This window comes from Drosophila arizonae, chromosome 5 (assembly GCF_054131065.1).
Source record: "Drosophila arizonae isolate 15081-1271.41 chromosome 5, UAZ_ARI_1.0, whole genome shotgun sequence".
NCBI lineage: Eukaryota > Metazoa > Arthropoda > Insecta > Diptera > Drosophilidae > Drosophila > Drosophila arizonae.
Genome location: NC_142925.1, coordinates 8,824,665 through 8,852,052, shown reverse-complemented (window position 1 = coordinate 8,852,052; position 27,388 = coordinate 8,824,665). Strand labels below are relative to the sequence as shown.

Here is a 27,388-nt window from a genome sequence, read left to right as displayed (position 1 = left end):
GCTAATGCAGAGGGCTTTTATGAATTAACTTAATAAATAGTTAAAGTTGATAATATCATTTAAGATCAAACTATATTATTATCAGCGAACGCTGCCATAGCTCGTTCATTATCATTATCCAAATTATTTGCCACAGCCTCTTAAATTATGTATTTCATAAATAATTTAAGTTGTTATATGAAGACATTTAAGAGATAGAACATATAAGTAGAATAAAAGTATGTATCCTCGTTTTTCTAATCCCTGAGCCTTTTAGTGCTTGCACACTCATGTGTCCATTTCAGAGCTATATGAAAAGAGAAGACTTCTGCAATGCAAGCGTGTTATGCTTGCTTCTTTTCCTTACTGCCACATGCATAAGGCAATTGGCAAATGCTTACAAAGTTGCAGAGCAAAAAACTCTACACACACATACATAGACACACAGGCACACAGACAAACAGGATTGCATATTTTAGTAGCAGCTGCTGCTGCGCTGAAAAGTATGCAACACAAATGTGTTTGAGTAGTGAAAACTGTGGCATGCTTTGCCGCTTGGTATTTGATTGACAACTCGACGAAAACAATTTGTGTGCATAACCAATTTGAAGCAAAAAATTCCATAGCGCAAATTGCTTAGCACCTGGCACGAACAGCAAATAAACAGAGAAAGAGAGAGAGAGAGAGAGAGGGAGTGTGAAAGAGAGACAGACATGTGGCCAAAATACCTAGTTGATTTGTTGGACACGTATGTTTAATGTCAGACAGTTAACGAAAGCAACTGAATGAGCGTGAGTGTGTGTGTGTGTGAGTCTATGTGTCTGTGTGTGAGTGATTTGTTTGTGCACCCCTTATAAATAGTTGTACTAATGAATTGCAGCTCAGCTCAGACATGCACATTTCCAGGAAATGCATTTGCTTTTACCTGCTTTGACTGTTCCTTTGCTGCTTTTCTTGACATTCATTTATTAACTCAACTCACTTTGTGGTTGACTAATTAACAGTTTTAAGTGCACTCACACACACACACATACACATATATGTATGTATAGATGTATATTTAAAAATGCTTTATATATGGCCCATTGTTGACAAACTTTTCTAGCCGTCTTTAAGCATTCGTCAGAGCGGCTTTCTGTGGCCTTTAGTTTGAGTTTTTGTTGCTTTCTTGACCGCTTCCTGCCGCTGCCGCTGCAGTCGTCGTCAACATTTTTAGTTATTTTTTAGTTGACTTCATTTTGTTTTGTGGCCTTTATTGTTGGCCAGGCTTACTGCAACTTTTTGACTCTTTCGCATCACTCATTTTCATTTTGCACATTGCTCTGTTAGTCTTTTCTCCTTCTTCTTCTTCCCTTTTTTTCCTGTTGTTTCTGGGGCTTTTCTTTCTGCCGCATGGCCTGCAGTTGGCATCTTAAAGTTCTTGAAATAATTGCCCAACCAGCGGCTAGGGACAACTTTGTGCGCTTTATTCTTTTGTGGTTCTAAATTCTCGGTACTCAGTTTTGACTTTTTTTCCTTTCCGGAATTTTTATTTAGTTTCTGTTTCGTTTTGTGCTGGGATTCAAGCTGGAAACTAAAGAGAATACATTTATGGTGAATTATTATTTATAAAGTATATTAATGTTGAATATGGAAATTTAACAGACTAAATTGTTAAGAGAGAATTCATTATTTTTTATATTTAGAAAAGTAGTAATATCATTTTGCTTATGTATTTTTTAATTTATTATATTTTAATTGCTATTTCGTAAATATATTATATAATATATTTTATTATAAAAATATTTAAAGCTTACATCTATATACCTTTACTATTCTAGTTGTTTAATATTTCAATAAATATGTAAAAAATATGTTCATATTGTGTAAATTAAAAAAATGTATTTTATTTTATAGAGTCTTAGATAATAAGTTTCAATGCTAATTTAAAAAAAATGTATATACCTATATATAATTAATTTGCTTACATATTTACAAATGCCTGTTTATTTTTATCTAACAAAATGTTCCTTAACTTTCTTCCGCCTTGCGAATCAATCACAAGGCACCGCTATCAATAACAATTACTGCAATCGCACCGCACATTGATACTGAAATGCCTGCAATTAGCCATAAGCCATGCCAAAAGTGATATATGGCAAAACGTTAACACTCGATCATACTTGATGTTGCGAAAGTTGTCTAGGTTGCTTAAGAGGCGAAGGGTCCTGGAACAATAAATATATATATAAAATGGTATCAGCTCTGCTTTCTGCTTGAAATATGATTAACAATCGTAGTTAAATTTGTACTAATCTTGAGAGCTTTAAATTTAAATCTATATACATATACATAATAATACAAAATTAAATATTAAATAAATATAAAATAAATTTAACCCATTCATTTCAAATATTACTGCTTAACTTTTGGACTTTATCAAACTGGCTCTACCAGCTTAAAGCCCTCGATATTTGTGGGCTCAAAGGTAAGTTAAGGCCAAAAGACGTGCGGTCAGTCACAATGTTGACTGTTTGACGTCAGTCGCTTAGCTGGTCATTCAAAATATGCGTCATGAATTTGATTTCATTAGAGCGCGCGACTATTAAGCAAACCTTCAAAGCGAAGCCCTATGGCTGTTCGTCGAACAACAGCTGCAATTACATGCACTGCAGGCCGCTAGAGCTGGAGTGGAGCACAGCTCGCCTAATATAAGAGCAGAGTAAAAATTTAATTAGTTCACATTCCATTCGTTGCACTCGCTCACAATTGTCCAGGCTAGGCAAGGCAAGGTGCTGGAGTAGGGGCAGCAACAGGAGCAGGAGCTGGGTCAGGAGTCGGAGCAGGGGCAGCTGGGACATGTTGTGTGCAACAAGGCGGAAGTTTCCATTATAATGCAACAGTCGCCAGTCGTTGCAATGGCAACTGCACTTTATGCCAGTTGCCAGTTGGCAGTTTCAAGTTGGGCTGGTTAACGTTCCCCTTGCACTTGGCCAATAAAATTCTGTGAGGCTTAGACTCATTAAATTTTTCATGGCTATAAAATTTAATTAATTCTTACTAGGGTCGCCGCCAGTTCGACTAGTTGTAAGGTTTATAAATACATATAATAAACACATATAGATATGATAACTGATCATAAGCAGCGTACAATCTTTATAGGCATGGCCATTGATATGACGGCTAATCGGCAAAAATTGACGCACGAGCTGCAGCGAGGCGGACAGCAGGCAGCAGGCAGCAGGCAATCAAACGCCCACAAGGCATAAAACATATGAAAACTATTACCGATTGACATTTACACGGTAAGCTATCGCGAAAAATATATTTTACGAGGAATGTAAGAGGCAATTTGTGAATTGTGTGTGTAGAGATACCCTGTAATTGGATGACATTTTAAATAAAGTCAGCTCTGTTAACTTGATTTACCTAGATTTCGTCTGGCAAGCATGAAAAGATAGATATTTTGAGATTGGTTAGGTTTTATATGGGACTTTCCAAGTAAATCTCCCACAAATTTTTATTTTTTTAATATTTAAAAAACAAACTTTTAGAATAAACGATTCAAATTACAGAAATTATCTTATTTTAGGCTTGATAAGAATATTAAGTTTTTCTAGAATTTTTTGGGTTTATCAGAAGTTATATTTTTCGAGAGCTCTGCTACCAAGTATGTAAGTTTCAGCACTAACAGGTCTTGAGATTTAAACATTTTATCTAAACATTCTTACTTATTATCTTGCAGCCCTATACCACTGCCTTGTTGAGTATGTGTCGAGATTTATGAGATTTATCTTTTAGCTGTTTAGTCTTCAAGACTTTAATATATAATTTACAGTAGCATCACCTCATTATCTAAAGTAAGCGTACAGGGTATTCAAACAAAAATTGTCAGTAGGAGTTGCCACTGTGGTAGTTGCTGCTGCTGCTGTTGTTGTTGCGCTTCCATAGTATTCAATAAGCTTGTTTATGGCTTAGACAGCAGTCACGCATTGCAACTAATATTGAGCACGCGTTTTAATTGAATTTCACGCGCTTTCATAAACTCAACGCATGCCGCCAACTCCGGTCGAGTTTTTATGACTCTCCCACTCAAGCGGAACGCTCCGAACTACAATTGCGATTTCTATTTCGAACTCAATTTCTATTTCGGTTTCACTTCGCCACGCAGACAATGCGACAGCAGGAGCAGCAGCAGCAACAGCAACAGCAGCAGCCACCCACAAACCAAACAGGCAATACATCCATCCATTCACATCCATCCACATCCATCCGTTTTCATTCACATTGAGAGCGTGTTTAATTGCGCGCACTTCTTGTTATTGCAATCGTAAAATCTTTTGTTATTGCCTTACAACAATTTGTTGTGTGTATTCAGTCCGTGCCAAATTGCATTGTAGTATATATGTATATATATATATCGTAGTATATATAAAAATAACAGTGACATCAGTGCGTATACGTAATGCGTGTTGTAAAAATAATTATCGGAAATTATATTGCTTTGCGTAGTTCATTACGAATTATTACCAAATACTGCTACGGCTCTTATCTGCCTGGAGCTGCCCCGCTGGCCCACTAGTTGGCTAATTATATTTAGTCTTTTCCTTTTAATTACACGCTGATAGCTATCGACTTTACAGCCACAAAACACCTATCAGAACTGAAGGAAAATCGTTTGAATCTGCCATAAATTAAATTTATGACTAGAAATTTTACCGATATCAGTTTTTCAATTAAACTATTATCTTTAGCGAACTTATGAATCAGAATACAAAAATATATTTTATTTTAAATATATACATGTTTAGCTATATCAATATTATTTATGCATCCAAACTTCTACTGATAAAGCTAAAGCAAAGTTTAAGTCCTAAATATTTCGGAATTAACTGTTAATTATGAACTGATATGACTGAGGTTTAAAATTATAATACGCCCGAAATCTCTGCTAAGCACATATATTTTTGTATACACTGAAGTCATTGAAAAGGGTTAGGCTGACTTTTTGAGCATGTATGTAACAGGTAGCTGGAGACGTAGCACACTCTATATAGATCCTAGATCTTGTTAACGAGCCAAGTATATTTGCAGCTTTTTATTAAATAATATTCCATATTTTTATCTATATAAGATTTTTTTATTATCGATAATAATCGATAATAATAATCAATTTTGCACACAGAGCTCAGAGCATCTCCTAGTCGAACACTCTGTCCCTCATTCTAATTTGTTTGAAATTTTAGCGATTCATGACCCATTTCAAAGTGTGACGAAGTCAGCCCACTATATTTTGTTGATAACTATAACTATTTTGCTGATAAAATTAAAATGTTTACAGTGCAATAAATCGTATTTTAATTGGCATGTAATAAAGCTTGAAAAGAAATATATTATTGCATTTTCTGGGCGTTGAATATTCATGGGGGATTCCAAATACGCAATAAAGTTATTTCAAATCTCAAATCTGTTCAAGTAATAAAATTTATTTATTTATACATTTTCATTAATCAATAAACAATGAACTAAATATGAGATTAAGACGGGAAGAAGTGCGTCAAGAGGCAAGTTTGATGAGCTGTGAGTGATTGTTATAGACAGCTGTAAGCCTTAAGATCTATGTCATTTGGCATAGTACGATGATCTAAATTTACTACTAGAAAACTCAATTATCGGAGCTAATGGACTAAATAGATAAACTTCGTAATCAATGTTACAAAGATTATAGTAAAACGTTCCCATATAGTCTAGCAAGGTTCATATAATAAACATTCGCAACATTCCATAGAAAATATTATCTTTGAAGAACATGTAATTCCTAGAATGCCACCGTCTAGCTTCTCGAGTGTTTCGTAGAATAGCCACCATGGGGAATACTTTATGTGCTATAAATATAAAGACAAAAGACAAAAACCAAAACAACGCAAAATTAATTATCGCAAAAAATGTATTGAAAATACTATCTCTAAATGATTGAATAAATCACCTGTTACTCACGGTTGCTTTAGGGTTTTTTAATTAGTGTAGTCAAACAATGAATTGGCAAAAGAAAAATGGCCATAAATTAATAGAAAGCTTATCAAAATTGTGGTTCACTTCACTGTGAATCAGCAAATGGTGACTCATCTTGCCATATGGTCAATTGAAGTGAACCTAAACTTTGGTATCCCTATTTATCATTAAGCCATTATACTTAGTTAGGTATATTTTATTGTTTTTTTGTTTTGCTTTTTCTTTTTGCCCTACTTAACAACCAATTACACTGCTGGTAGTGCCCTCTGAATGTCTGGCAATCCATCAGATGTTAACTCAACGTAACTCAATGTCGAGCAAAACGGCGCTGCAGTTGCCACGTCTTCATTTCCGCTGACAGCTCTTGAAAATGTCTGACTGGATGGCCCGAGGCACCCCATTGTGGTTGCTGCCCCACTCGTTATCGCTTAGTATGCCACGGAAGGCGTGGCATTTGCTTTTAAGTAAATAATATTAATCATACGCCCGGTGGGGCCGCGAGCAAACGAGCGCTCTGACATGCATCAAAAACAACGCGCGAGCTGCTGAAATTGGAAAATTGAAAATGCATTGTAAGCGAGGGGATGAAAAAGAGCTGGCATCGCGTAAAAATGGAAATGAATTACGCTCTTCATACTCTTAAAACCATTGGCAATGCATAAAGGGGCGAAATGTGTATGCAAATGCATATATAGCAGGCAATTGAAATGAAGCTAGACGGCTTATAACTAGATAGCATTGATAATTGATTGGCTCAAAGTGTTGAGTTGATCTAGATCTGTCTAGCTAGAATTCTATTTGTAAATTTGTCTGTATTATCTGTTAGTTCGACAACTAAACTGTAAACACAGATAAAGACATTCAATCGTCTGTACTGGGTCCTCATAAGAACAAAAGTATTTTCATTAATTATATTTCAACATCTGCTTCAGCTATCGATAACACCTTTTTATAGAAATATTCATTAGAATTCGCCATTAAGATCTCAAGTATTTATGACTTGAAAGTTCTCGGAGTGTATTTTAATTGCACTATAATATACTTTCCGATCTGTACTCCATATTTTATTACTAATTACAGGAATTCAAACTTTATAATTTTACCTTGTTATTCATTTTTTTTTTTTTATATTTTAAATTTAAAATTTTAAATTTTGTATTTTATATTTTATATTTTATATTTTATATTTTATATTTTATATTTTATATTTTATATTTTATATTTTATATTTTATATTTTATATTTTATATTTTATATTTTATATTTTATATTTTATATTTTATATTTTATATTTTATATTTTATATTTTATATTTTATATTTTATATTTATACATTAAAGAGATTATATTTCAGAATTTAGTATTTTTTTTTTTTTATGTTACATCTTGTCATTTAGTGGGTTTTCACCCGGCGAAGTTATCTATGTGCAGCACTCCCACATAATTTCCCCTTTGAGGCTATTGCGTTTATTACAAATTGTAAATTCTGGTTCCCCTTTGTCTATCATATGTTTTGAAGTTTATTCTGCAGAATTTGATTTTATATTGCTAATTCTTCGGAAATTTTCAATAATTGCACAATCTATGGTTGCATTGTTTTTATTTGATTTTTTATTTCAGCTAAAAGATAATTTCTTCCCAGATAAGAAACGGAAACGTTTCGAGTGCTTAGTCAGCCCCTCGAGTTCGAGGGTTCACCAGCCGCATTTCAGTTATTTGTTGCGCAATTGTTAATGCCTGATAAATGTATCGAATGGCTTAGCAAAAACAATCTATTCTACGATAAAATGGCATTTAAATTAAATCAAATTGATATCGATAGAAATTCAATTGAGATGGCCAGCACCGGCGATGCGCTACGCTATAAAATAAAGGAAACAAGACACACAGACAGATAGTTGAGGAAATTCTGAGAAATCTACAAAAAAATATATAAATAAATAAACTATTTTTACTAAAAAAGACTTGAGCTTATTATTTAATCTAGAATCAACTCGTAGTTAATCTTGAAGCACCTTAATTATCTTGTATTATATTATTATTATTATTATTGTATTATACACATAAACATAACTCGCATGTTCAACATATGTTGACGTATTGTCTGTCAAATTATCATTTTTGATAAGACATTCAAGTAGTGCGAGCATAGAACTAATCTATGCATAAAACGTCGAAAGAGACCCAAACAACTTTGGCAAGTAGGGTAATCGAATATTTATATCATATCAGTTTGTCAGAGGCTTAAGACCGATGGCTTTTCACAAATTTCATTTACTTTTGACATCCACTACTTGTGCCGCCTATAAAAGGTGAACCACAATTTCTTGGCCACCAAAGTACGCATTTTACGACCGTGCCATAAGCACATATGAAAGAATAAGCTAATTAGATATCATTCGAATATCGAAACGAAATGAAAATGTTTTTGTTAACGATGTTGGCCTGTCTGGCGGCCGCTGTATGCGCAGGACCCAGCCAATCGCTCGGTGAATCGAAACTGCTGCAGGCGATGCGCAGCACCAACGCACTGCAGCAAAGCAATCCGGCTCGCTCTATAGAGTGTTTTCAGTACTACAGCGAGGTCTTCGATCAGCTGCTGCAGCAGTACGAGGAGCAGTATCAAGCCTGCGAAAATGCCAGCGAAACTCAGCTTGCGACTCTCGATTGGCTGTACGAGTCGAAACTGTCCGGCTTGAGCAACAATGCTCAGTCCGCTTGCCAACTGATTCAAAACTGCGATAATCTAACTGATACCGCTTCAGCTCTAGCCTGTTACGCACAGGTGGTAAGTGGGCTCAAAGTGAACAAGAATTATTATTCTATGATTATATTATATATGTATATTTGATATTTTTTATGCATTTACAAACATCCTTCACAGGGCACTGAAGATGCCAAAGTTATGTACAACATTTCGGGCTCAGCCAGCCAGTATAACGGCGAGTTCAATCAGAAGAAGCAGGTGATCGAGTACCAGCTCGAAGAGTGCTCGAATGAGGCGAGACGTGCATATGAGGTTGACACGGAGCAGACCTATGTCAGGCTGCAAGCCTGTTTAATGGGCACAGAGCCGGTGCCAAGTACCACTACGGTTGGAACGAGTGCATCTCCAGTAACCACAACAACTACGCCAGTTCCAAGCACAGCGGGAAGTAGCACGGCCGATACTAGTTCGTCTCCGGTGATTACAACGACAACGCCCGTTCCAAGCACCACCGCTCGTTCATCAAAAGTGCCAAAAACTACAACAACAACAACCGATATTCCAGTTACAACAACTACAACAGGTGCTTACACGACCAGTTCGATTCCAGTTTCAAAAAGCACTACAATTGCAACAACTTCAACTTCCAGAAGACCCATTTCAAGTATAAGGCCCACTACAGCGCCAGTTCCGTTGACAACAACACCTGAATCAGTAACAAAGACAACAGACTTCACATCCACTCCCACTTCCAGTTCCACTCCCAGTTCCAGTTCCAGTTCCCATACCACACCACCAGTTCCACTCGATTCCACAACAGCATCTCTTATCAGCACAACACTTCCAGTTCCCCTCTCAATGACATCGGCTTTAGCTACAGTCAAGCCAACAGCTTCGGCCGCGCCCAGCCTCAGCTCAGATCTTAAGAAACTGCTGCACTCGCTGCTACACTAGACAACATGGTTTATGTACTGCATTAAATAGGTAACGAGCTGACAAACCCTCGCTAACATTGAAGTTGCAAAACTTTTGTAATCTCTTTGGCGTGGATGGGCTGGGTTGGGTTCGGTTCGTTGCTTGGTCACAGCAAAAGTAACAGTAAAAGGGAAAGTAAAGTAAAAGCAATTTTATGGAAATGTTGGCCAAATATTGACAGAGTCCACACGGATCAGGCGACAGTCGCAATGGAAAAGTTCAGCTAAGCCAATTGCAACTCTGCCAGTGTAACTTACATAATTAACGCTTGTAGATGTTAACTAGTTTGGACTGATGCGCCTGACCGACTTACCAGATGCCCTGTTAACTGCTTCAAGCGAAGTGCCAGCATATCAAAAGTATTTTAATATATATTTTCCGTATTGTAAACTGAATTGGTGAATGTTTGTATTCAATATAAAAGAGCATATAACAAAACCTTAATGATATATTATTATTCAGTAGAAAAAAAAAAAAAAAACAAAAATAATAGATTTTATAAAATTTAATGATAAATAAATAGATTCTCTTTAAATTAAAAATTAAAGATATGAATAAAAATCATTATTAACTTTAATACATGCTTATATATTGTATATATATAATATATAGTCAGATGAGGAATTTTTTGTTTATTATTTATATATAACATTTAGCGTACTTTTTATTTTTTTTTATTTTACACACTTATATTGATATAACAATAATTAAGTAAAAACTTTATAAAGTTGGGAGTAGAGAGAAAATCTAATCAGAGTTCAGAGATTTGATAAGAAATATATAAATATCGCTCTATCAAATCATATCAGTCTATCAATCATTACTCTAGCGGTGCTCTGTAATACCATTTGATCCGCTCTGAGTACAGGGTATTGTAAAATATAATTTGCATATTCCTGCATCTAGACAAAGTTTCTGCAATTACCGTATGGCATTTGAAATGCTTTTCATAGTGCCGACCTGATCAAAGATAATCATGATTTTGGGCTGGTCATGAAACATAAATTGAATGGCAATTAAAGGCTTTAAGTCTTAGCATTTAACGGTTAAATAAACAGTTGCTATCTTTTGGCTCAAGGGTGTTTTTCATTTAAATTTAATTGCATTTGCTTTGCAGCATTGACTTTGGCTTTGGCTGTTGATTGTTGTTGCCTGCGGCATTGTTGTCACTGCAATTAGAACAAATTAGAAATGTAGCCACACACACGCAGAGAGGGTGAGAGTGAGGGGAAAGAGAGAGAGAGAGAGAGAGAGGGAGCAAGAGTACACGCAGTAGTGCCCCTCCAAAATGAAGCCAATAACTGGCGACAGTGCCGCGTGTCCTTGCCACAGGCTGCAGCTGGCGGCTGATTTAAATCGTTGCCTAGCTGCTCTTTTCACATTATTTGTGTGTATGTGTGTGTGTAGGAAATGTTAATGCAGTTCGAGCTATGTTTGCCTGGCTCGTTGAAAATGCTTTTGCACAAAGAACGCAATTAAGATATGCAAATTAGCAGCAACGCTTTATATGTATGTGTGTGTGTGTGTGTGCGAGTGTGTGTGCTCAGCAGGTGCACAGCAGGTGAGCGGCGCTGCTTGATATTTAGCTGCACTCCATTATTAATTCGCTTGCACATACAAAAACCTTAAAGACACTGCAAATAATTAAAATACGATTCACTAAGATTGAAATTTAGGGAATATGGAAACCGAAAATCAGATCTGTGAATGCTAGAGTATTATGTCTTAGCCAATCAATGCATTTTCTTGGCATATCCATAGTCTGTACTCCATGAAGCCAGAAATTATTCAACTATGAAATGCCTTTGCAGCATTTGCTTTGAGTTCAGTGCATTCCTGTCGAGCTTTGCCTAGCTATGCGCCTTTACTAGCTTCAAGTTAATTCAATATCTGAACTGAACCCTCAAAATGTGAGTAATTTCATTATCTTTGTAAAGTTTCTGAAAAGAGGCTCATAGACAGGTTTTGTTCAATTAAATGGGTTTGATTTTATGACAATACTCGGTAGGATTTATCTATTGAATGGTTATATAGAAACACTTATATAGCTAGGAAAACATTTATAGCATAAATGCGTATTCATTTTGGCTCACCTGAATAGATTTTTTGATTCATTTGCGGTATAAATTTAAGATTTTAGGAAGACTGGAAATATTTTTTGGCCTTAAAATTGTGAATTGCTTAGGCTGAATCATAAAAAAAGTAATTCGATCTCCAATTATCAATCCCCGGAGACTACATATTCCAATATATACTGGATTTGTCTAACAACTTGTACTGCCTTCGCTTTACCTAATTTCTATGCATCAATCTCTCTCTAACTGATTCATACGCAATATCTTTGTTGACGTACAACAGATTGAGCTTCTCATCAACTATTTATAAACATTTCATATCTTTACATATGTAGGTCACTTACTTTGCTCTCACCTCGCCCAACTTTGATAGTCCTACTGATATCTACCAATTGCCCACAATTCCATAATGCCTCCACAAAGCGACTTAGCAACTGCTGTAATATTTTTGACGACCTGCAAAATTCTTCAATTATATGTGGCTATAAAAGAATGGCTGTAAAACTAAATCGAGTTAATAAAATTCTGTGCATTGTTCCTGCATTACCCAAGACGTTCGCCACAATTGAAAATGTAACTGAGACTGCGAACAGCTCGCGTGATTCCCAGGAACAAAAGCGAAAAGTGCTCGCCAAGGAAACGACCTGCCATAAATAATTGCAATATATATTTCATTTAATAGATTACTCAATCTGTGAATCACAAAACGCTCTGACCATCGATTTGTGTGCTATGCCACAATTTTGTAGTTTACGATAGCTGGAGTACAGCACGTGGCATGATAAGCGACTGAAGACGACACGAATATAGATTACATTCCCACTGGGTCTAAAAAGAACGATCAATGACCCTCATAATGTGCACAATATGGACAGAAAAATACTAGAAAATCAAAATAAATACATGTAAGTGTAAATTAATTTCAAAAATAGTTAAGAATGTCAAGTGCAAGACTAAATATTTACTTAATAATTGTGTTCGGGCTTATCTAAGATTATATGTGTGCGTATCTGATAAGTCGAGCTGACCAATTACAAAGGCGGATGACGTTCCTGAACCCTATCAATATTGAGCCCAAAAGCAGTGCTACCTTCATTAAGTGGTCAATGAAAAGTTTTTTGACTGTCGGATACATTTCACTAGAAAAAAAACCGGTTATATGTATATAAAATAATATACACAGGACTGGGGCTAAAATAATATATACAAATGATAGACAGGACACAAGCCCTTAACAGCAAACATAAATGTTCGGGAAATCATAGAAATTACGTCAATTGTTTTAGAAATGGTTTGTGATTTGCCCAAAACTCTTTGTGCTTGTAAAAATATAATTTATGCTTTCTATTTGTATTCTCGGGAAGCACAATGATTTCAGAGATTAGAGTCACACGGCAGCCGATTATAAGACCGATAAGCCTGATATTGATAAGGCATAATGCTTTAAGTGATAGAGCCCAAATTAAAAATAAAATGCTTATGTCGCTTTTCACATTCCCTCAGTTACGAATCCGACGTTCCGAAGCAATAATCGAGTTAACCATCTACCAGAAAAACTAAACGAAATATTTAACATGTTTTCGAGAGTGTGTGTTCTGCTTTTGGCCATTGGCCTGAGCCAGGCTGTGCGCCTGCCCCTGCTGCCCGAGTCGCCGATGATGATGCTCATGATGCGTTCCAGCGAAGCCAAGCAGAGCGATCCCCAACGTACCCTTTCCTGCTTCAATGAGTATCTGCCTCTATTCAACCAGGTCAATGAGAACTTCCAGGCCGCCTATGCTAAGTGCTTGTCCGATGCCGACGCATCCCGTGCGGGCATCGATGAGAGCACCAAGGATGAGCGCGCTCAGATCGACGGATCGGCAACATCGGCCTGCAAGGCTCTGGACACTTGCAGCCAGAACACTGACTCTGTCGAATATTTCACTTGCTACTCAGAATCGGTAAGTCAATTTATTCATTTGACGATTGAATCAAACGGATTATTCTAATGGGGCTCTATTTGAAAATTTACAGGGCGGTGTGAACAGCAAGACCATGTACGAAATTTCGGCCAATGCCGCTGAGTGGTTGGCTAAGGTGCAAGAGGAATACCGTCTAATCGATGTCAGCGAATACGCATGCACCAACAAAACTCAGCGCAACCATGTTGCGGAATCAGCTGCCATCTATGAGAACTTTGACAGGTGCCTCCTCGGCTTGGAGCCACTGACCACTGCTCCACCCGCTGAATCCACCTCAGAGCCGAGCACTACCGTTGAAGATGAAGATGAAGATGAAGATGACGATGACAATGACGATAAGGATATAGATGAAGATGAAATTAAAGATGAAGATGAAGATGAAGATGCAGATGACGCGTTGCTTATGGCGGTATTATATTCAAAATAAAAGTCAATTGCAAAATCAGTATAAATATTAATCAATCTATTTTATACATGTATTATCTATGAAGAGCGCATAACTTTTTTCTATTGCAAAAAAAAAAAAAAAAATAAATAAATAAAATTAATTCATTACATATTCAGTTCCAATTGTTAAATGTTTATAGATTATTTCAATAAATAACTATTTTGAACAATGGACTCGGCTGATCGTGAGTTTCCTTACAACCGAAGAAAACTAAGCATTCAATTGAACTAAAGAAAAATTAATTTAATAAAATAATAATAATAATAATAATAATAATAATAATAATAATAATAATAATAATAATAATAATAATAATAATAATAATAATAATAATAATAATAATAATAAAATCAATAATAATAATAATGTTATATCTTAGGCGATCAATGTATTTTCTTGACATATTTATAGTCTACATCCCATGAAGTTATTAGCCTATTAAATGCATTTGCAGAATTTGCTATGAGTTTAATATATTCCTGTCGAACTGATATATAGAAAAATTAATTCGATCTAATGAAGACTCTATGTATTGAAATAGATTATCGTTAAAAACAATTTATTTTAAAGTCTGTTTTAAAAGTTTGAATCTCTCAAATGCTTCAATCAATCAATCAACTATCAATCCCCTGAGAGTACATATTTCGATATACCCAAGATTTCTACAACGACTTGCGCGTCCTTCGCTTTACCTAATTTCTATGTAAACTGTTTTGATTGACTTATATTCGATTCGATCGATCCATGACCCTCACAATGTTAAGCATCACAGGCAAATACTAGGAAATCAGAATATATACATATATGTAAGTTTAAATTAATTTCAAAAACAGTTAATGGTTAAATATTTGCTTAATAATTGTGTTCGTGCAATACAATGGTTACCTATCTAAGATTATGTGTGTTCGTATCTGATAAGTGGAGCTGACCAATGGCAAAGGCCGATGACGTTCCTGAACCTTATCAACATCGGGCCTAAGAGGAGCGCTACATACATTAAGTGGACAACGAAAAGTTTTTTGACTGTCAGATATATTTCACTAGAATAAACACTTGATAGATATACACTGGACTGGAGCTAAAAATAGTATGTATATCAAAATGATGGACAGGACACAAGCCCTTAACAGCAAACATAAATGTTCGGGAAATCATAGAAATTATGTCAAATGTCTTAGAAATGGTTTGTGATTTGCACAAAACTCTTTGTGCTTGTGTAAATATAACTTAGGCTTTATATTTGCGTTCTCGGGAACCACAATGATTTCAAAGATTAGAGTGACGCGATTGGGGGATCGTCGGCAACTGTTTAATTGTTTCATGGGAAATGTTTTTCCCGCTGCCGGAGCTGTGGCAACAGATGATAAGACCGATAATGTCAACTGGCATTGATAAGGCGTAATAGCTTAAGTGCCAAATCTAAGGTAATATCTTGGCCATAACATGTCGGCCGTATCTCTGGAGTAGTAGAACAACAACACTTGAGCAGCAGACCTATAAATGCTGATGTCGCTTGCCACCTTACCTCAATAACGAATCCGACGTTCATAGCAAACGAATCAAAAATCGTGTTAACCATCTACCAGAAAAACTAAACGAAATATTTAACATGTTTTCGAGAGTGTGTGTTCTGCTTTTGGCCATTGGTCTGAGCCAGGCTGTGCGCCTGCCCCTGCTGCCCGAATCGCCGATGATTAAGCTCATGATGCGTTCCAGCGAAGCCAGCCAGAACGATCCCCAACGTTCCCTTTCCTGCTTCAACGAGTATCTGCCTCTATTCAACCAGGCCAATGAGAACTTCCAGGCCGCCTATGCTAAGTGCTTGTCCGATGCCGACGCATCCCGTGCGGGCATCGATGAGAGCACCAAGGATGAGCGCGCTCAGATCGACGGATCGGCAACATCGGCCTGCAAGGCTCTGGACACTTGCAGCCAGAACACTGACTCCGTCGAATATTTCACTTGCTACTCAGAATCGGTAAGTGAATTTTTTCATTTGACGATTGAATCAAACGGATTATTCTAATGGGGCTCTATTTGAAAATTTACAGGGCGGTGAGAACACGAAGACCATGTACGAAATCTCGGCCAATGCCGCTGAGTGGTTGGCTAAGGTGCAAGAGGAATACCGTCTAATCGATGTCAGCGAATACGCATGCACCAACAAAACTCAGCGCGACCATGTGGAGGAATCAGCTGCCATCTATGAGAACTTTGACAGGTGCCTCCTCGGCTTGGAGCCACTGACCACTGCTGCTCCCACTGAATCCACCCCAGCGCCAACGACTGCTGCTCCCGCTGAATCCACCCCAGCGCCAACGACTGCTGCTCCCGCTGAATCCACCCCAGCGTCAACGACTGCTGCTCCCGCTGAATCCACCCCAGAGCCCAGCACTGCTGCTCCCGCTGAGTCCACCCCAGAGCCAAGCACTGCTGCTCCCGCTGAGTCCACCCCAGAGCCCAGCACTGAAGCTCCCGCTGAGTCAACCCCAGAGCCCAGCACTGAAGCTCCCGCTGAGTCCACCCCAGAGCCCAGCACTGAAGCTCCCGCTGAGTCCACCCCAGAGCCAAGCACTGCTGCTCCCGCTGAGTCCACCCCAGAGCCAAACACATCAACCGAAACCGAACCGACTACTCCAAATGAGAACTTGCCCGAAGAGGATCTGTCCCGTCTGGCCCAGGAGCAGAACAAGATCAAGCAGATGTTGGATGAGATGAAGAATTGGTTCAAGCGCCACTAAAGCATTTAAAACAAGAAAAGTCAAATGCAAATTCAGCATAAATACGATTAATTATCTATGAAATACAAGTATTATTTATGAAGATCGCATGACTTTTTTCTATTGCCAAAAAAAAAAAAAAAAAAAAGAAAAAAAATTAATTCATTGCATATTCAGTTCAAATTGTTAAATGTTTATAGATTTTTTCAATAAATAACTATTTTGAACAATGGACTCGGATGATCGTGACTTTCTTTACAACTGGGGAGAACTTAACATTCAATTGAACTATTTAATTTATTAAATCAAATCATAATTGAATTTCATTGGAATGTCGCCACTCTGAACTGTCTCAGCGATTAGAATCGTCTAGTCTATAAATAACACTTAAAATTACTATCTAATAGACTTTCTTTCAGCTGTTTACTATGCTAACAATATATTTCGAAATTCATAATAAACGTCGATTTGGACTAAGAACTTATAAATGCCAATAGTTTATCGCCTTGATAAGTTTCACTGTGTCAGCTCATAAAATTTGTAGTAGTAGCTACAGTGATACCTCCACTGGTGCACCTGCGCCTTAATTGTAGTAGTCAGCCTTATCTAATGCCGGCCCTACTCATGCGTTGACCTTGTGATAATATTGACAACACTCACAGGAGTAGTGATAGCAAGTGTCTTCTTCATAATTGTCTTCGGAGCGATGCAATCATTATACGAGGTTTGCGCATTTGATTAGTTTTTAATCTAAAATCTATTCTAAACTTCCACTAGATAACTGTTCACGCAGTCCAATTTTGACAGCTATATAAGCAATGCCCGCATAATTTGGAAGTCAGTTCAGTTACTACATTCGCCCACGTCCAGGATATATTCACAAATCGGAATAGTTGTGCAGCAAAATAACCAAAAAAAAAAGAAAAAAAAAGTGTTCGCTATGAAATATACAATTGCTCTGTGCTTAGTGTTAGCCGCAGGCTGCAATGCCTTCTATTCCACCCAGGATGTTGACTTCCAGCCATTCCTGACGCGTCAGCAAAATGCCATGCGTTTCTTGATCTCTGCTCACGCTGTCAATACCCATGCCGATTTGGTCACCACCTGTTTTGATGAATATCTCGACAATCAGCAAAGTGCCATGTTTAGCTACAACAAAGTTTACACCGGCTGCGTGAACACAGCTCAATCGGAAAAAAATGAGCTGACCGCCCAGAGTGCTGTGATACGCCAGGACTTACTGTTTCGTAGCGATAACATGTGCGGTGTTCTCAGCAGCTGTGATAAATATATCGATGGTCTCGAGTTCTTCGACTGCTACCGCAATGCGGTAAGTACTCAGAAATATACTGAAATTCTTTACGAAATGACCTTATCGATCGTTATTTCGGATGACAAACTGAACAGCTTAGTATCAAATAATATTTTACTTATACTCATTTGCATATTTTTATAACTATTTTTCAGTCCACTGACAGCTACAAAATAATGTTCACACTGAACAGCGATGCGAATATTCAATTCAATACGATTTCCGCTAAGTACGATATCATCAATTTCGATCTGAAAACATGCGTGGATACTGCTCGTCTGGATTATGCACGTGATCTTGAGAAATGTGATGCAGATTTCAATGCTTGTCTTAATGGTGGTGCTGAGTCAAGTACTACTGAAGCTCCAGTCGTCACTACCGAGGCTCCAGTCGTCACTACCGAGGCTCCAGTCGTCACTACCGAGGCTCCCGTCCCCACTACCGAGGCTCCAGTCGTCACTACCGAGGCTCCAGTCGTCACTACCGAGGCTCCAGTCGTCACTACCGAGGCTCCCGTCCCCACTACCGAGGCTCCAGTCGACACTACCGAGGCTCCTGTCGTCACTACTGAGGCTCCAGTCGATACGACCGAAGGTCCAGTCGACACTACCGAGGCTCCAGTCGACACTACCGAGGGTCCAGTCGACCCTACCGAGGCTCCAGTCGACACTACCGAGGCTCCAGTCGACCCTACTGAGGATCCAGTTGACACTACCGAGGCTTCAGTCGACACTACCGAGGCTCCAGTCGACACTACCGAGGGTCCAGACGACACTACCGAGGCTCCAGTCGACACTACCGAAGGTCCAGTCGACACTACTGAGGCTCCAGTCGACACTACCGAGGCTCCAGTCGACACTACCGAGGCTCCAGTCGACACTACCGAGGCTCCAGTCGACACTACCGAGGCTCCAGTCGACACTACAGAGGCTCCAGTATCCATTGATACTACAGAGCCCCAGATATTCACTACAGAAAAGATGCCAGAAGAAGACATCGATATGATGTCGCTGACCTTCGGAAAGCTTATGAATAAGCTGAAGCATGTTTTCTAAACTTGCGTCTGATTGTAAAGCGAAATTAGCATAGTTCGTCAAGGCAAGCATATATATGTATATATAAAAAAAAACCTTTGAATTCATAATTTATTAATAGTTGAAATGTAATGAAATGAGTGGAGGGGCTGCATACTTTTAGGATGGACAAGAAATGCAATTCATTCATAAAGCTTATCAGTTGTTTGCATACTCAGGTAATCAGCCAAGACATGTATATGGTATATAAGTATTTTTATGACATGATAAGATAAATGGCTATGAATAATAATTTTCAATAATAAATTCTAATTTTTTAATTATTGGAAAAGCATATATTTCGTCATTAATCCCACAGTAGGGAAAATATGAATCTGATGTATAGCTTATGACTGATCAAATGATTCATTTTTCTTTCTGCATTGGTCCTTTGTAACGATAGATCAGCTACGATCAGAAACTAATTGCACTTTACCTACTGTAATGCCAATTGAATAAGCACAATGTGAGTGGTATTCTGTTTTATAATTCTCTTTATTCTTCAGTGTCGGGGGCTTTATACCCTGAATCGAAATTATATCTAGTGTCTATTATATGTATGTTCTTAACCTGTCACTGCATTTGTAAGACTCAGCGCTCATCTCTCTATTTCTTAAGCTCACCCACGTGGCCACTATATATATTTTTATTGCAAGGTAAATTTACAATCGTTTTTATATTTTGTTTTTTGCCCCTCGACCAATTTTTTATCAATAATAGTATATATACTACTACTGCTCAAATTGTGTTTATGTGTTGTACTGTATGATTGTGTGAATTAGTAGGAAATATCAATTATACAGAATTTCAGCAATAACACACTCGAGTCTCACTTGAGACGGCAAACTGTGCGAAGCGCCATTCACAATTTATAGCTAAATGTGTGCGGTACAAGTTGAGAATCAATTGGTTGGCGAGACCAGCCGACGCCGTCTGCAACAACTCGGTCAACACAGGCAGCATGTGGCTCTGGCTGCTGTGCTACTGATGGGCATTTGCATGCGTGGAGCATGCGACACGACTCCAAGTCTGACTGCAGGCATACCCATTCCATGGCCCGACGCGACACTCGACGAGTGTCACACTGAGTATATGCAGGCGTTTGCCAATGCCTCGAGCGTCTATGCCATTGAATACGAGCGATGCGAACTGACAGCGAATGAGACACAGATCGATCTCACCATCGATGTCCAGCTGGAGCGTGAACAAATCCAGCTGGGCCACAGTGCATTGTGCAGCAATTTCGAGCTGTGCAATCAACTTGACGACGATCTCGAGTACTTGGAGTGCCACAAGGATCATGTAAGTGCTATACTCTAGGCAACAGTAGCTAAGACCTACTATATGTGCAATTAAAATTGAAGAGCACTAGCTGTCTAATCGTACACTAATAAATGCCCTATTAAGAGCTTAACTAATACTTTAAATTATTGAATCCATAAAACTAATCTCTATTGATTGCATAAAGTCATTGGAAGTATGCCTATAGTTAATAATCTAATTATGCTATGCTATGCGGCGTAACAACCCCACCTGAATGTAGGCAGTTTCTATAGAACTTTTAATCTAAAACGCCTCAGGTATTGACCTCAAGTGCTTTAAAGCGGAAAAATTTAGAAATTTATCAGTAACTTTTTGTTGGCAACAATCATGAGTATATAATAAAATTATAATAACAATTTTTTCTTAGTTCGTTGTAAACAATATTGAAAGTTAGTGACAACATGTTTATAAATTTATCTAAAATTAAAAAAATTAAAAAAGAGTTTTGTAAATATAATTAAAATCTTTATGTTAACATAAAAACAAATACGTTCTGTAAAAAGCGCATTAAAAGCTTTTGTAAATATAAGCTTATTAAAATGTTCTTAAATAAAAGCTCATTACAAGCTGTTGACCTAAGGGTAATATCAAATAGATCAGTTTATTATCTAGAGTTCATATAAATTGTTCAGGATTTCTTTAAGCCTACACTAAGAACTATACTAACTTTAGTTCAAGCCCATAAATTGCAGTTCAACTCTCGTCGAATGAATGAAAAATATTCAATGCAAGCTAATAGCTTTATAAGATCAATTGAATTTCGGCTTTTATCAACTATTGGTTCAAAGCTCCAAGGAAAGTTTAAGTTTGTAATGCTTTTGAAAGTTTATTTTGATTCTCTTCACAGCTCAATGTAAAGCTCCCTGATCGCCTTCAACTAATCCATGTCTCTTGCACTTTCAGGGCAACGAGAATCTGGATCTGATGACTACGATTAATTACAATGCAACAAGCGCCCACACACGCCTGCGCCAGGACTTCGATGCAGTGCAGCAGACGCTGATGTTGTGCACACTCGATGCCCAGGTGGCGTATATAGGCAGCATGCGATTGGCGAACGAGGAGCTGCAAGAGTGTCGCAGAGAGGTGGCCGCAATGGATGCGAACTGATCGATCAATATATACACATATATACATATATATATATACACATATAGAAGCATCAAAATCGAATATAGATGTATTAGTAAAGCATTTGGATAGAGACTTTTGCCTATGGCCTAGGCCACCTTCGCAGCATCCTGCAGGCATTTGTCCAGTGCATCGAATATCTTCGCTGTGTCCAGGACATAGCTATGCTCGGTGCGATTCGTGCAGAGATAACGCTCCTCGTCGATGCCATTCAGCTGTTTGGTTATAGCCAGCGCACTTTCCGACGCATTAAACGAGATGTTATACATCGTCATGAGCTGCTGCTTGGACTGACAATGGAAGTTGTTGATTAGGCCATGATGTCGTTTCGCTAGCGCACTCGACTTACCAGCTTGGCAAAGCAATCGAAGTAGTCCAGCACATTCGAGATGTTCAGGCAGCTGCCTATGTAGCTATCTATGCGCATCGCTGCCTGCCGTATCTGCTGCTGCATGCCACCTACCTGGCTGAAAACGGTGTCACGCCCACTATTCGCATGCTTTTGGCAGTCAGCGTATGCCGTCTCCCATGTACGGCCTACCTGCTCCAGCTGCGGCAAATATCTGGCAAAACATTGCTTCGTATTGCCCGCTCCAGCCAAATTATGATGCTCCAAATATTCCGCCAAACTCTCCAGACTTCGTGATGTCTCTGCCTGCTCCAGGTGCTATACATACATATATGCATATATATAACAATTCAAATTTCAAGAAAAATAAAAATCCCTTGTAATTTTTACCAGCGATTGGGTAAGCAGCAAAATTGTGAATACAGCTTTCATGTTTCCTGTGCGTCTGTTTGGTTTGGCCGACAACGTGATACTGCGAAAACAATAATAAAGTTCAAGGCATAGGGCTTATTTGGCTAACTTGACATTGATTCATGGCTTTTTAGCTCACGTTTAGTCGCGCCGCTTTGTTGTTATCTAAATAAAATCGTACTAAAGCCCTTCAGTGCTGCTTCAACTGTGAATCGCTGAAAGTTTGCAGCATACTTTTGTATGCCAGTGTAGTTGTAGTTCTTTATGTATATCATGATCTAATTGTATCTCATATTTGAGGTGAACGAAGTGTAAGCATTCAGGTGCACACAGTGTAGCAGCTGGATAAGTATTAAATAGTTTTTACATTTCTTTGAACGATATAAATTTAAAATGCCAATAAACTGTATTCCAAGTATTTTAAATTCATTTTCATATAATTAAATATAATATAATAAATAATTGCGTATCAGCACTATTTAACAATTTAATTTTATTCTTAATAATCATTTATTTGTATTATTAAAATATTTATTTTTATTTAAAATCTATTATATAAATATATATATATCTATTAAAAAATATTAAAATGTAATACAAGTTGTAAAAAAAAAAATATTTTTTATATTTTTTCTTAATTTATAAAATAAAGTAAAGAATATGTAATCATTCATTTTATTCTTTATATATATTTTTATTATTCAATTATGTAAAACCTCATAGCATATGCCCATATTAATTGGCATCTATAACATTTGCATATTTTATTATTGTTCATTAATCCGCAGCCTTAATATATTTGCCTTTGACAATTCATATTCAGAATGCCGATATGGCTGGCTGACGTTACAGCGGCGCATTTTTGGCATAGTTTTCGATTATTTATGAAGGCGATAGCATATGTTATGCTAAAGCCGATAAGCCAAAACAATCGAGTTGTAGACACATTGGCGCATATATTGGCTTAATATTTCATTAGCCGGGCTAAAGCGCACGAGCTGGCTGGAGCAAGTGTGAACGCGTTTTGGGGCGCTTATCAGCCGAATGGGCGGTTCATTGTCTATTTTTGGCCTACAGGGTCACAGCCTTATTCGCCTGTTACGTGGGCATCACAATTAAAGCGAAACAACAACAACAAAACAGACACAAAACTAATAAATAAATAAATAAATGCACATGCAAAGCAATTTGTGGCGTCTGGCATGAGGCGCTTTGTGGTTCCGTATGGGTTCGAGTTAATGCCACCTAATTGATCGGCTTCACACACACCTTTCACCTGATGAGGCAGTTCATTTTTATTTATTTTTTTTTTATTATTATTTATTTTTTTTTTTTTTTGGTTCTTTTTTGGCCTGCTACACGCAATAATTTTGACCAAAAATTCACCATTGCGAATGCATCAATCATTCCGCAATGAATTCGCCAGCGCCTCGCACCATATATAAAGCATAAGCGCCCACTGCGCTCTATCTACAGTGCTTGACGAGCCGTACAGAGCCTCAACATGAAACAGTTCTGCAACGTTCTAGTGCTGGCCAGTTTGGTCATCTTAGCTCAAGTAATTGACAGTGTGTGGGATAAGCAAATAATCAAGAATACAATTTCAAGTGTCGTTTCGTTAACTGCAGGCCAAGCCGAGCTCAGTGCAAACGCAGCTGCAAGGCGCCCTGGATAAATATCTGGTGCAGGCGAACAGCCTGGACATGGTCTCGGCGGATGTGACCTCACAGTGCTTCGCCTTGTATTTGCCGATGCTGAACGAAGTGGCCGCCGAATTCTCCAGTTCGTATCAGGCCTGCATTACCACCTACAACAATGAGCTGGCCAATTTGACAGCGCAGGCTCAAAAGGATCAGGTGGTCTACCAGCAGGACGTGGCCGGTCTGTGCAGTGCCTTCACCAGCTGCAACAACAGCACCAGCAATGACAGCACAGCCTTCTTCAGCTGCTACGCAAGCGCCGTAAGTGGAAGTCAAGAAACTCACTCAAGAAAAAAAAAAAAAAGAAAACTCTGACTAATTTTGCTTTAGGCTCAAGCCGATGTGTCCATCATCTATGACATTGCCACCAATGCAGCCAGCACGGCCAACACTCTGGCCGAGTCCATCAAAGCCAATCAGGACTTGGAATATCAGTGCACCAATACCACCGAGAGCAACTATGTGCGCGACACTGCAGCCACATACGATCTGCTCGACAGCTGCCTGAAGAACGGTCTGCCAACCACATCGACAGCTGCCCCAGCGCCGACCACTACGCAAAGTCCTGCTACGACTGGCGATGACAATGCTACCGGCTCGACTGCTGGCAGCTCAACAACTACAGTGACAGCCTAAAATGTCTATATGTGAAGGGCATTTCAATTAAATAAAATATAGAAAAATATATGAGCATTTATTAAAAAAACAAAACCAACAATGTGAAGCTGCATTTCGTTATCATTCGTTGCTTGGCACGTATATTGCATTTGACAAGCATTTCACTCTCTTTCTTGTACGTCAGTCAAGTGTCGCCTGCTGCAATGTCTGGCAACGCTCAAATGCGGCAACTTTTGAAGCACATAAATTGGGCAACTCGCTTTGTCAGCCAAGTCGAAAAAATGCTGTTAAGTGCATTGTTTAAGCTGTCAATTAGCTGTCACTTGATAGTTCTTTATATTGTTGAAATATTTGATGGTGTTGCCACTACCAATTGGCAGCTCCAGCTTATTGTTAAACTGTCAGAAGCACAGCATCTACCTCTCTTCAATTTCATGCTATAAGTTGTCAAGCAGATTGTAAACTTTGGCTTTTATTTGAAAGAGCATAAAGACAACATTTTTATCCAAAAATTTACATTACCTTAATATTTTTCTTAAATTATATAAATATACTATATTGAGAAATAATAAACATAATATTTATATTTAGTTTTCTACCGTTTTCTATATGCCTAAGAACTATTCTTTTTTTTTTTTTTTTTTTTTTTTTTTTTTTTTTTTTTTTTTTTGCAATATTAAATACTGTTATTTTTTTATTTAAAAAAAATATATTAAAATAAAAATATTAATTAATAAATACTATTCTTTGATAATTAAGAAAAATACAAATAAATTAAAATAAAATAAAATATTATTATATATATTATAATAAACTAAAAAAAGGAGAATATATATATAAAAATATTTTATTTTATTTTAATTTATTTGTATTTTTGTATATAATATTTATTTTTTTTATAAATAATTAATATTATAATAATAATAAAAATAAATTTTTGAAAAATATATTCTCCTATTTTTAGTTTATTATTTTTATTATAATAATTATTTTTTTATTTATATTATATATTTTAAAATTTTTCTAGTTGTTTTAGCAACGTCGTTTTTTCTGGCTTTGACTGTCTTATAATTTGTTTACGTTTTCTGGAACATCCCCCGCATACTTTTATTTCTTATTATACATATTAAATCAAGTAATCCCACAACTTAAAAGATTTTTACAGTTTTTTCAATTTCTAATCTAAAGCTGACAAAAAGTAAAATATGAAAAAACAATCTTATCAAAGCCCTCAGAAGCAAAACAAAAATCATTGACCGTTGGAATTTCGATTGTCGTAGGATCAATTTACTGTTGTTATTTACTACAATTTCACTTTTTGTTTTGGCTATAAAAGTGCCGTCCAGTTAGCAATTGTGTTCAGTTGAAATTTCGGCCGTGAAACGTTCAATATGAGATTTATTGGAAGTGTTTGCCTCTTGGCCATGGCCATTTGCCTGCTGCTGTCCGCCGTCAACGTAATGAGAATTGACCGACCCAAAAAGTACTGAGGCACGAGATTCATGCTAAACCTTACTCCATTTGAACAGGCGCTGCCAGTGCAAGTGCAATGCAGCGACAACAACAACGGAACTCTGACGCAAACCTCGTCGGATGGCCAACAGACACAGACGCAAACTGGACCCGGCTGCCAAACACAAGAATCTGGAGATGGACAGCAGAGCCAGAGTCAGAGCCAAAACGGCAATGGCACCCAAACACAGACACAGTGCAGTGGCTCGAATTGCTCTACATTGCCGCCGCTCTTCACGATGAAACCACTCGAATGGAACACTCTTCCACCCATGCAGTGGAACACTTTTCCACCCATGCAATGGAATTAGAAATGAACTACTCGACGCTCCACTGCAGAGTCAACTGATATAGGAAATAGATATTTATCTATATACATTGACCTTGCTGTGCTTTAAGCTCTGTGTTCCATTTAATTGTGTTCAATTAATACTATAAATCTAGCTTAAGACTGTCAAGCCGTTAAGCACCTTGTCAGCTCTCGTTTGATAGTTTTCTGAATTTACATTTATTTGCATTTTGGCAGTTTTCTTGGGTAGCAGAGTTAAAACTAATGGAATGGTCTCTGTTGCCATGGCAACCTATCGCCACAATATATACATATATAAATATATGTTGATAATAATAAGAATATAAACAAATAAAATTTTTGTTATCACCTTATCACACATTTAATAAACAACAACTATGTTTGGGCCTGTTGAAAATGTAATTTAATAGGCCAGGCAAAAAGCTGCTTTTCGTTGGGGTTCGTTGAATATTTGATAAAGGTTTCACATAATCGTGTAGGCTCTTACAGGCGCCACCACATGCTCGGGCAGTGCTGGGCGAGGAGGTTAAGCATGTGCTAAAAGACTTTTTGATATGAGCAGATAGCTTGCAGTCTATCCGGAACTAAACGTTGACGCACACAAGTCAAGCTGGTTCAAGTCCTAAACCCAACTCAGGGAATGTGTAAAAAGTGTTTTATAGATTTAACTTTTTAATAAGCGAACGTATGAGAAAAGTAGCTCAGCTTAGATGAGATTTTATAAAAGGAAAGAAGTTGAGTAAACATAAAAAAAATAGGTCAGCTTAGCATTTATGCACTTTAGTTTAAG

At 37.5% G+C, this 27,388-nt stretch overlaps 9 protein-coding genes and 1 long non-coding RNA gene across 11 annotated transcripts in view; 7 read left to right on the top strand and 3 right to left on the bottom strand.

Moving 5' to 3' along the window:
• Positions 1-525: 525 nt before the first annotated feature.
• LOC149268456 (uncharacterized) overlaps positions 526-27,388 on the bottom strand; it is a 39,916-nt gene continuing 13,053 nt past the window's right edge. The window contains exon 4 of one of the 2 annotated variants that reach the window (XM_089471686.1): positions 526-1,552. In XM_089471686.1, coding sequence (XP_089327812.1) covers positions 1,285-1,552 — 268 coding nt within the window. In that variant the 3' untranslated portion in view covers positions 526-1,284. Of the gene's footprint in view, positions 1,553-1,849; positions 2,187-27,388 lie in introns of those variants that run through there. The other variant, XM_089471687.1, reaches the window with a different exon arrangement.
• Positions 5,372-12,666, bottom strand: LOC149268459 (uncharacterized). Its single transcript, XR_016270585.1, has 3 exons — positions 12,275-12,666; positions 12,072-12,183; positions 5,372-5,843 (listed from the first exon to the last, which is right to left on the bottom strand). It is a non-coding gene; the product is annotated as an uncharacterized LOC149268459 (long non-coding RNA).
• Positions 8,291-10,090, top strand: LOC108617547 (uncharacterized). The gene is made up of 2 exons (XM_018013364.2): positions 8,291-8,758; positions 8,855-10,090. The coding sequence occupies exons 1-2, from the start codon at positions 8,387-8,389 to the stop codon at positions 9,629-9,631; spliced, it is 1,149 nt and encodes a 382-aa protein (XP_017868853.1). The 5' UTR covers positions 8,291-8,386; the 3' UTR covers positions 9,632-10,090.
• On the top strand, positions 13,212-14,261 carry LOC149268458 (protein TsetseEP-like). Its single transcript, XM_089471685.1, has 2 exons — positions 13,212-13,670; positions 13,744-14,261. The coding sequence occupies exons 1-2, from the start codon at positions 13,302-13,304 to the stop codon at positions 14,116-14,118; spliced, it is 744 nt and encodes a 247-aa protein (XP_089327811.1). The 5' UTR covers positions 13,212-13,301; the 3' UTR covers positions 14,119-14,261.
• Positions 15,653-16,962, top strand: LOC149268457 (uncharacterized). Its single transcript, XM_089469787.1, has 2 exons — positions 15,653-16,117; positions 16,191-16,962. Exons 1-2 carry the CDS (start codon positions 15,749-15,751, stop codon positions 16,878-16,880), a joined length of 1,059 nt encoding a protein of 352 aa, XP_089325913.1. The 5' UTR covers positions 15,653-15,748; the 3' UTR covers positions 16,881-16,962.
• Muc55B (Mucin 55B) lies at positions 17,687-19,315 on the top strand. The gene is made up of 2 exons (XM_089469786.1): positions 17,687-18,189; positions 18,327-19,315. The coding sequence occupies exons 1-2, from the start codon at positions 17,800-17,802 to the stop codon at positions 19,224-19,226; spliced, it is 1,290 nt and encodes a 429-aa protein (XP_089325912.1). The 5' UTR covers positions 17,687-17,799; the 3' UTR covers positions 19,227-19,315.
• LOC108617364 (uncharacterized) lies at positions 20,051-21,761 on the top strand. Its single transcript, XM_018013151.2, has 2 exons — positions 20,051-20,546; positions 21,471-21,761. The coding sequence occupies exons 1-2, from the start codon at positions 20,124-20,126 to the stop codon at positions 21,675-21,677; spliced, it is 630 nt and encodes a 209-aa protein (XP_017868640.1). The 5' UTR covers positions 20,051-20,123; the 3' UTR covers positions 21,678-21,761.
• Positions 21,788-22,866, bottom strand: LOC108617365 (protein TsetseEP). The gene is made up of 3 exons (XM_018013152.2): positions 22,438-22,866; positions 22,048-22,365; positions 21,788-21,988 (listed from the first exon to the last, which is right to left on the bottom strand). Exons 1-3 carry the CDS (start codon positions 22,477-22,479, stop codon positions 21,788-21,790), a joined length of 561 nt encoding a protein of 186 aa, XP_017868641.1. The 5' UTR covers positions 22,480-22,866.
• On the top strand, positions 23,857-24,876 carry LOC108617363 (uncharacterized). Its single transcript, XM_018013150.2, has 3 exons — positions 23,857-24,016; positions 24,087-24,419; positions 24,489-24,876. The coding sequence occupies exons 1-3, from the start codon at positions 23,963-23,965 to the stop codon at positions 24,792-24,794; spliced, it is 693 nt and encodes a 230-aa protein (XP_017868639.2). The 5' UTR covers positions 23,857-23,962; the 3' UTR covers positions 24,795-24,876.
• LOC108617367 (uncharacterized) lies at positions 26,089-26,789 on the top strand. The gene is made up of 2 exons (XM_018013153.2): positions 26,089-26,233; positions 26,306-26,789. The coding sequence occupies exons 1-2, from the start codon at positions 26,168-26,170 to the stop codon at positions 26,597-26,599; spliced, it is 360 nt and encodes a 119-aa protein (XP_017868642.1). The 5' UTR covers positions 26,089-26,167; the 3' UTR covers positions 26,600-26,789.